Raw genomic sequence first — 10392 nt, forward strand, 5'->3', positions numbered from 1 at the left:
GCACTTTGATGCAAGAGAGAGGATGGGAGAAGATAACGATCCTATGGTTATCAAAATGGATATCACCAACTTCACTGTCCACAAGGTACTAGTAGACAACGGAAACTCGACAGACATCATATTGATGGAGGTATTAGTAAAGATGGGGATAGACAATGCAAACCCACTAGTGAAGGCTCCACTGGTCGGGTTCGGTGGGAGTGAGGTCGAATCTTTGGGACGATCGAACTTCCAGTGTCTATAGGCGAGGAACCAAGAAGGAGGACGTTAATGGTAAAGTTTCTAGTTGTTGATACATTGTTTGCCTATAATCTTATATTGGATAGACCTGGCCTTAATTTTTTCAGGGCGATAGTGTCTACCTATCATCTGAAGATGAAATTCCCAACTCCCAATAGAGTTGGTGAGGTGATGTGCGACCAGGCAGAGGCCAAGAGATGTTATAATCTGTCGTTGAAAAGAGGAGAGAATGTTGAAAGAAAAAGAAAATTCTCTGAAGCAGGCGAGAACGGGTGGAAAGATAGAATGGAGAGAATAGAGCCAATTGAGGAGCATAGGGAGATCAAATTAGTGTAAGGAGATCCAACTCGCACGACCAAAATTGGATCGAGAATGAAAAAGTGGTTGGAGACGATGATGATAGCTTTCGTTCGTAGCAATGCGGACATGTTCACCTGGAGCCCTTCAGATTTCAAAGGGATAAGTCCCGAAGTAATAGTCCACAGGCTCAATATTGACCCGACCATACGACCAGTGCAGCAGAAAAAAAGGACGTTCGGGCTGGAAAAGAATCGCGTTATCAGTGATGAGGTTGACAAGTTGTTAAGAGCAGGATACATTTCAGAGATTCAATATACAGATTGGCTATCAAATGTGGTGGTAGTACCTAAGTCTTCCGGAAAATGGAGAATGTGTACTGATTTTACCGATTTAAACAAAGCATGTCCGAAGGACCCATACCCACTACCAAGGATTGATTGTTAGTAGATTTGATGGCAGGCTACGAACTTTTCTCAATGATGGATGCCTACCAGGGATATCATCATATCTCAATGGCAAAGGAAAATCGGAGCAAAACATCATTTGTGAAAGAGCAAGGTATTTTTTGCTACAACGTTATGCCTTTTGGACTAAAAAATATAGGTGCGACCTACCAGAGGCTCATGAATAAGATATTTAAAGACCAAAATCGGAAGAACGATGGAGGTCTATGTAGATGATATGCTGGTCAAAAGTCTACAACCAGAAGCCCACTTGTTAAACTTAAGAGCGACCTTTGACATTATGAGAGCATATGGGATGAAACTCAACCTAAGCAAGTGTACATTTGGCGTTGGAGGTGGCAAATTCCTGGGGTACATGGTGAGTAGTCAAGGGATAGAAGCTAATCCGGAAAAGATAGAGGCGATCCTGCAGCTGAAATCACCGACCTTAGTCAAGGACGTCCAAAAACTCATCGAAATTGGTGAGGAGACTTAGAGGATAGTGAGCTATGATGCAGCGACCAACGAGGAGCAAAGAGCATTCGACCTCACCACGGTGGAAGAAAAAAGAGACGCAACGTACGCAACAATACTCCACCACAAGGGATTGATGCGGAAGAATTACAATAAAAAGCTGAGGCCAAGGGAATTACAAGTCGGCGATCTAGTCCTATAAAAGGTTGAAGTCTCAAAACATGTGAGAAAGTTGGACCCAGCATGGGAAGGACCTTACAAAATAATTGAGATAAGGAGAAAGGGATCATACAAATTAGAAGACGCAAACGGGCAGGTCCTCCCTTGACCATGGAATATACACAACTTGAGAAAATTCTACGCCTGAGAACCTGAAAAAAGGTCACGAATAATGTAATGATTTGAAAAGATCCTAGTTCTCATGACCTGAAAAAAGGTTGCAATTGTGTAGACAATCTGAAAAAGATCCCTTTTTTTTTTAAAAAAGAAAAAAAAACCTGAAAAAGGTCGCAATAATGTAAACGATCTTATAAAGATCCCCTGAATAAACCTGGAAAAGGTAGAAGTAATAAAGATCTGAAAAAGATCTACCATCAATTTTTGCCTATGGAAGGATGAGATAAATAATCTGAAAAAGATTTGTTTTATAATGACTTGTAAACATTGAAGCGCTATTTGCGACATCTGAGAAAGATCGCCATTTCATCTGAAAAAGAATCTGAAAAGAGACGATTATGAGTTTGGAATGGATTCATACGAGATCCGAGAATTGCTTAGGCAAAGATCCAAGTTGCGAGTACAGAACAAAACATGAATGACATCAAAATACGACGCTATAAGTTCAAAATAATTACAAATGATGAATATTCTTCGATCTCATCCAGTAGGATCGCAAACTCATCTTCAGTGGATGATGGAACCTCTTCATCGGGAAAGGGCTGGAGCTTGCCGTCAAGGCCAGGATTTAGTTGTGATACGTCGAAACCAGGAGCAAACCCTCCTAAAGTGGTCGTTTGGCTCTTACACCTGTCAAACCCTTGCATCAGATAGTCTGTAGCCTTGATCTCCAGGGCTGATTCAAAAACGGGAGCTTTCATGAAGTCGCGGGCACCTTGGATGCGAGCATAAAAGTCATCTGACTTAAGAAAATCATCTCGACCTTTAATCGCTCCCGCGACCTTCCCAGCAGTATGACCAACAGAAATTCTTCTTCTTTCCCCGATTCCATCACCTTGGCAACCTTGGAAATCAATTTTTCTTCCAACTCTTTATTACGAGCTTCCAGGACGACTCGTTAATTTTCAAGATCCCGTTCGCAAGCTGAGATTCTACTTCACAATTCATGGTTCCTACGCTCTGCTATGATCTGTATCCTTCGAAACCCAACACACTTCAGGGAAAGCCCGCGAACGAAGTTGGCAGCCTGAAGAGAGGTTGTCGGTAAAAGGAAGAGGAAGTGAATCAAAGTACAAATGATCGAAACGAACCTGGACTAAAGAATGGCACAGTGTTCTTCAAGGCGGGTGAAAGAAGTTTGAAGCAGGGTTGCTTGATCGCGAGGAAGACAGCTCGCATTATAGAATTTCCAGGAATCCTGGCCCGATTGGGTACCAAGGACTGTGCTGTTGGAGGAGATTTTCCAGTTTGGAGCTAACTTTTCACCCTCTAGTTGAGCTGTTAAATGATGGGGAGTTTGCAAATCCTCACGAGCTTTCTTCCAACATTCGGCGACGTCGTTCAGAAGTTCCATGTTCCTCATTTCTTCTACTCTGGCAGATTCTAATGGATAATTCGCTCTAAGGGACTGGGATCGACTTCTTGAAATAGATCGAATGAGACTCTTACCCCTCTTCCTGCGACGACTCAGCAGGGCCCCAGGACTGGACTCAGCAGTTGGGGACCGGATCAAGTCCCTGGACCGTGTGTCCTCGCTTTCGACCACAATAGGAATATCATCCCTTGGGATACCCTCGGGAATAGAGGAATTCTCCACCATAGGTCGAGTTGAAACGGCTGGGGAGGGTGCGGCCTGCGCAGCGGGAGAAGATACTTGTGCTATTGCAGCCCTGGCTTGTGGCGCTCTAATCCTTTGAGTAATGCGAGCTTGGGTAATCATATCGTCTGCAAAAGGGGATTTCTATTAAAATATAATTATTTATGACAGAGTTAGAAATTAAAATAGATGAATCTTTCACCTAAGGAACCCTCTATTGGAAGGGGTGCCGGAGTAAGATGCGCGAGCCTGAGGACTTCTTCTACCAATATCTTCTTCGGATCATACCGGTAGGAAGTAAGATTGTTTATTTGGTCTCCTTCCAACCCCCCTCCTTTGACCACAGGTTTTGATTTTTCTACAACCCAATCACATTTGAAAGGCCACTCTTGACCTAGAGGGGGTCGGATGAAGATAAACTTCTCTTTCCAAGGGCCTACATTAGAGGTTAAGGGATCTAAATATCTACAGTCTCTACGTGCGGACAGATAAAAGAAGCTCGTATCAGCTGATCTACCATAGGTGGTAAAAGAATACAAGGACCAGAAGTTATCAAAATTAGGTTCGAAACGATGAACTCTCATAATAATTATAAAGAGTATTATTTGACGAATAGAATTAGGGGATAACTACATAGGGCATAATTCAAGGCACCTGAATATCTGGGCCACATAGGGGGATAAAGGGAGCTATAGCCCAGCATCAAAATGATGAAGCGAGAAGGCGCAGAAACCCTTAGGTGGGCGATGCATACGATCGAACGACGTAGGAATAACAACCTCGAAGCTGTTGGGAATATAATATTTCTCTTTTATGCGATGAATTTGTTGGTTTACAGTGCTAACTATACTAGCCCAGGGAGTACGCTCAAACATAGCTTGGTATTTTTCATAAGTAGGGTTATCATATGAGGAAGACGCCTCAGCTCGCCTATCGCGACGCGACCTAACCCATGAAGGACCCTCGTTGGGAACGGGGGATCCTACTCTATTGGAAAGAGTAGCAGAATTCGTATCAGAAGTAGAGTGGGAAGAACACATAGTACCTTGAATGTCGAGAGCGAGATTGAGCTGTGGGTATTGTGATCGATACAAGAGAAGCAGCGACCTTGATAGTATAAGAGTAGCAAAGACTTTGTTTGAATAAGATCCTTATATATAGAGAAATAGGCGGGATATCAAAGAAAGGAAGAACCATACCGGGGATGACACGCATCGGTGCATTGCCCAAGGTAACCACAATCGGGCAACACATGTCTCGCTTGAATCGAGGCAACTGCATTAGATAGATGGCTTTTTGACTTCTATATGCGTGAAAGGTCACACACACAGAACTGGGGGACTAATGATGAGGGAAAAATATAGACAAACTTACCCCCACTGAGCGTAACGCAGGTATTTCGGTCAACAGGCGCCTCATTATGGCAAGGATCTGCTAGATTTCATTATTGGACAAGATATGTGGCTCTAATCTGGGAGGATTAGATGGCCTACGATCAGTGAGCGTGATCAAAGGGGAACTGATTGCATAAAAACCCACATAAACGAGCAATTACCATAAATACAGTTTTCTTATAAATAAGAGGAAGTAAGTCATTAACAAGGTAATGTAATTCTGATCTTACAAAATTGATTATTCTTATTCTCTTATCCTAGTCTGACATAGGCATCGGAGTGTCGCCGTCGGTGACGAACCCGACTAGCCTAACAACCTTTTGTGGTTCTCAGGTACTATTGGTCCGCTAGACGACACCCACCAGGGGATAACCATCGAGGTCGAATTCATCATTTTTTAGAGGCGGATCAAACGGTTAATGACACTGCCGTATTATTTTTTTGTGAAGTAAAAAATGCCCTTCATAATAAAATAACTAACTTATTCAACTTTTTAAGATTTACATTATTGATAAATTATTATTTTTTCTTTTTTTTTATTAATATAATATACTGGTTTATATTATTTACTATAATTTATAATATATTTTATATCATTAAAGATTATTTATTATATCCACGTAAAAACAACGTGCCATAATGATAATTTTAAAAAGATTAAGTACCAAAATTGTACCTTAGGTAGAAAGCAAAAGTTTTATTTCCCCAAGGTGTGGAGGTGCTATTTGAGACATTGACCAACTTGATAACTGTATCTACACCGCCACCCACAGACTAATTATACTAAATCTAGTCTTTATTGAGGCAAACATTATAAGTTAGCTATTGTGAGCTCATAATAGACCCACATAAAATGACGAACTCTACATGAATTGCAGGCTTTCGATTCCTGCAAATCATACCCTAAATTTTGATGGAATTTCGATATTAGACTTATACATGAAGGGATGAGACTTGAGAGTTCCTGGACTTGCCAAGAACTTTTGCAGACAGCATTTGCAGCTCCAGTCGAGGTTTTGCATCGTCCCTAGTTCTGATTCACTCTCAGAAGGGCCTAAAAGCATGCTTATTTATGTCACTTTCACCAAAAACCTAGTCTTCCATATACAAGCCAAAGAGTCCACTTTCAGGCATGCAAACGTCAGACGCTGAAGGAGTACATAGAAACCACCTTTCGTCGTTGTGCAAGCACTTGTAATACAAGACTTCATTCTTAATCATACTGTTAAACCTGTTGAAATCTACCACATATTTTTCACTAAAGTTGATAGACATTATTGAGTCATAGTACGGATATTTTCTATCGGCTCCCTCTCAATGGGAGAATGACCGTTTAGAAGTCGATCAAGAGTTTTTCAACACATTCATCCTCCAAAGTTAAAACTACTACTTTTAGGGTAGTTTTCTTACAACTTTGAAATGGCATAGTCCAATGCATCAACCAAGAAATCTGCAAACACAGAAAGAATGTATAGCTCAGACGTTACTCCTAGGAGCATCGAACATAAACTATGAAGATAGAAATTCAAGCTATAAAGGCACATAACATTTTACCTGCATCTGTTTTGGTAAAACACATGGGGGGTTTTATTCTGAAAACATTCCCATGAAGTCCGCCTTTGCCAACCAAAATGCCGAGTTCTACAATCACGAAGACTTGCCCGATTAGTATGTGAAAAATAATATAAAGGAACAAATGAACGAAGTTCATTTTTATGTTATTTTTCAGATGGCTATACGTACCTCTAAGGCTTTCAAACAACACTGCGGTTTCTGCCTTGGCTGGTGTCTTCTGTTTTCTGTCGGTCACTAGTTCTACCCCAACCATTAGGCCCCTGCCTCGTACGTCGCCAATTACTAGAAAAAGAGAGGAGTTTTGATCAAAGTTCTGAACTCAATACCGCAAGCAAAAAGAATATTTTTAGGAGATGAATTGGGACAACTAGGAATTTTCATATTGTCTCTGTCAGACAAGGAGGATTGCAAGTTGCCTACAAGAACTATGAAGAAATCAACAAATTCTTAGTCAAAGAGGATTTTGAAACATTTCGAAAAAATGGGAAAGATGGCCTGTTTTAGAGAGTAAGTCAGCATGACTTTGAATATAACTGAGAAAATCTTGTTAAAAGTTGGTCAAGGAGAATTACTGTCGTGTTTATGCTGAAGATTTGTTAGACGCTCAATCATGTGGGAGCCAACCTCAGCACAATGCACTTGACGTTTCTCTTTGTCAAGAACTCTGAGCACTGCTAGTCCACCAGCAGAGCACACGGGGTTTCCTCCAAAAGTGTTGAATTGTATTTTCTGAGCCAACACGCTTGCTATCTCGGGAGTCGTCACAACAGCTCCGAGTGGCAAGCCGTTTCCAATACCCTGAGTATCAAGATTTCAGTAGTTGGTCAAATGGTTCTTGCAAGATGTGAAAAACAGTTACTAGAATTAATTGAGCTCTTAGAATGTGTTTGAAATGATGGATTTGGAGCTAAGTCCAATCCATATAGCAAACCCATTGAGCTATTTTCGGAGTCAATCTAGTGGGATTTCAGATCCATCTAATATAATTCAAAATCTTTTTCTTAAATCTGAATCTTTTCTTCCAAATGTAGTCTTAAAGATTATGAAAGGAAAAAGAGGGATTCTAACAGACACCTTAGCCATGGTGACTATGTCGGGAATGACTTCTTGTGTTTCAAAACCCCAGTAGTGGCTTCCCGTGCGACCAAAGCCAGTTTGCACCTCATCAGCGATGCATACACCACCAGCTTTACGAACAATGTCGTAAACCAATTTCAAGTATCCTGGGGCTAACTCGACTGCTCCTCCAACTCCCTGTTGTTAGATAAGAGCTAAGAACTAAGGCCCGAAATCAAGAAGTGTACATTAAATTCCATAATTTTTATGCAAGATGTAAGAGTTATTCAAATTTAACAATGAAAATACAAATTTGCAACAAACCTGAATTGTCTCAGCAATAAATCCAGCAACTCTTCCGGAAGTACCATGCTCAATGTGATCCTGAACATCTTCAGCATAAAGCTTCGCATCTGATCCGAACACTCCACGGTACGGGTTTGGATTCAGAACATGATGAATTTCACCCTGAGTTGTTTCACAGCAACAAATGAAAACGAGCACAACTCTTTGAGTAGCCAATACAAAAATGTTTTAATGCAAGCTAAGTCGATGGAGAACAAGAACATATTGAGTTACTGCAAGTGTGCGAATGATTTAGTAATTTACAGATATGAGGTAAATTAATAGGAAAAACATGCAATAAAAATGCTGAAAAACTAATAAAAGAACACAGGCACTCATGCGAGTACTCAAGAATAATACCAAGTTAAATAGGAAGCGTGGATACGAAGATAAACCTGAGGAATTGGGTATTTCCATGTGTTTAGAGCAGTCAGTCCAATTGTACTAGAACTTCCACCATGATACGCATTTCTTAAGGCAATCATACCTAGGTTGCCACTGTACAATCTTGCCATCAACATAGCTAGCTCATTAGCCTCTGTCCCAGAATTTACAAAATACACAACCTGCACAACCAAGAACGATCAAGTAAAAACAATTCAACGAACATGTCCTGTCCGACACATGACCATAGTGGTACAGAAATTTTAGGATATGAGCTATAAAACATCAAGAATACCACAGAGTGTCAATGTGAAATGGCCCTTTTCCTAACATTTAGCGAAACAAACATTGGTTTAACCTTTTGAGATTACTGCTGTTAAGAGTTGTGAATGTTTGATCAATAAGTGCCAAAATATAAGAACTACTAGTTCTGGCACAGTGGTTAGACACTAGTGCATTACATGAGTGGTAATAACTTAGATCTGCAGTTTTATTAGCAAAACTGATGAGCAGGGCAACCTTTAGATTTCCTGGCATTTTAGATGCTAGACCTTCTGCAAAATCGGCTATTGCATGGTGTAAGTATATGGTGGTTGCATGTTGAAGAAGCTTGCTTTGTTCTGTTATAGCACTCAACACATCGGGATGGCAGTGACCACAAGACACTGTAACAATTCCTGCAAATGCGTCAAGATAACGCCTTCCGTTCTCATCGAACAAATACTGCATTTTCCCTTCAACGATATTGAGCTGTTTCAAACACAGAATAGGAACACAAAATATTATAAATATGAGTAAAAAAAATGTGAAAGCGTGAAAAAGATAGTAACAGAGAATGAATTCTGAGTTTCCTCTGTCATTCCTGGATTGACAGCAGCAAGCAAGGTTCACAAGAGATCATATCTAAGCATCCACGCAAAAATTTCTAACAAAAAAATGTGCTTTTCTACACAAATTCTTGCAATCTGATAAAGAGCATTGAATTGAATATTTGCTAAATTTTCACAAAAGAAAGTTTAAAACTAAATCAAGAAAAATTCATTAAATATATCTCTAAACCATCTAATGAAAAACTTATGAACTCCCAAGAAAATTCCCAATTTCATAAAAAGAGAAACTTAAAAATTAAATACACAAATAGAAAAGAAAAATCTTGATTGAACACAAGCTACACACACACACACACATATATATCATATCCACACACACTAAGAAGAGGAATCTTGAACTGATATATCACATAAAACACGAGTGTTAAAATACTAAATCAAGTTTTTTCAATCAGCCAAAATATGAAAATACTGCATACATAAAAGAGAAAAGAGACGACCAAGTCCCTCAAACTATACTAACATACCAAAAGCAAAACACTTATACACACACATACACCACGGAAACGTATTTTGCATGTATATATACGTATAGAAGATGGAGGCGTACTGGCTTCTGGTAGTAATGGAAAATAGAGGGGCCCAAATACTTCTTGCGCTTCCCGAAAACTTCATCTGCTAATGGCCCCTTGTACGGCTTCGGCTCGTAGTCGAAAGCTGGCAGCTCCGGCGCAGCCAAAGCCGAGAAGCCGCGCTCCGAACCCAAACTGCTACTGCAATACCCCCATGTCCGATTCTTGATCAATGCTCTCAGAAAACTTCTATTCGTAAGCTTCCTCTCCAACCCCATAGCACAAGATTCAACGCTGGAATACACAGAGTTCCACACGGCAGTGCGTGTGTCTGCGTGTAAGTATTATAGTGAATTTTGGAGAAACAGCAACACGAGATTCTATGCAGAAATTCGCAGAGTTGCACACTAGAGTGTGTGTGTATTGCAGGAAATTTTGGAGAAATGGTAACGTGGGATTCTGTGGATTTAGCAGTTCGCGCAGTAAAGGAAAAGATTCCAACTGGGGTGTTTGGATTCGTGGGTTTTTGGCACCACATCATATTTTTTTATGGTATCCGACGTGTGATTTGGGTCGGATTTGTTGGGATGAGTAGATTGTAAATATTTTAAAGGCAGTTCAATAATTAGTTGATTTTGTTAATTTTTACTTAATAAATTAATTAAAATACTCTATTAGATTATAAATTATAATTTTATTTATTATACAAATTTTTTCTAAAGTTTTTAATGACTAAGCGAGTAATATTTTTTATAATTGTTTTTAAAAAAATTTGATCCAACTCAT

General features: G+C 39.9%; 1 protein-coding gene across 1 annotated transcript; it reads right to left on the bottom strand.

The window, feature by feature from the left end:
• Positions 1–5923: 5923 nt before the first annotated feature.
• AGT2 (alanine:glyoxylate aminotransferase 2) lies at positions 5924–10113 on the bottom strand. Its single transcript, XM_011092275.3, has 9 exons — positions 9645–10113; positions 8724–8954; positions 8216–8386; positions 7800–7943; positions 7494–7673; positions 6992–7217; positions 6588–6701; positions 6399–6485; positions 5924–6294 (listed from the first exon to the last, which is right to left on the bottom strand). Exons 1-9 carry the CDS (start codon positions 9882–9884, stop codon positions 6251–6253), a joined length of 1437 nt encoding a protein of 478 aa, XP_011090577.1. The 5' UTR covers positions 9885–10113; the 3' UTR covers positions 5924–6250.
• Positions 10114–10392: the final 279 nt, after the last annotated feature.

Source organism: Sesamum indicum, linkage group LG9 (genome assembly GCF_026168435.1).
Source record: "Sesamum indicum cultivar Baizhima isolate 11 linkage group LG9, ASM2616843v1, whole genome shotgun sequence".
Lineage (NCBI taxonomy): Eukaryota > Viridiplantae > Streptophyta > Magnoliopsida > Lamiales > Pedaliaceae > Sesamum > Sesamum indicum.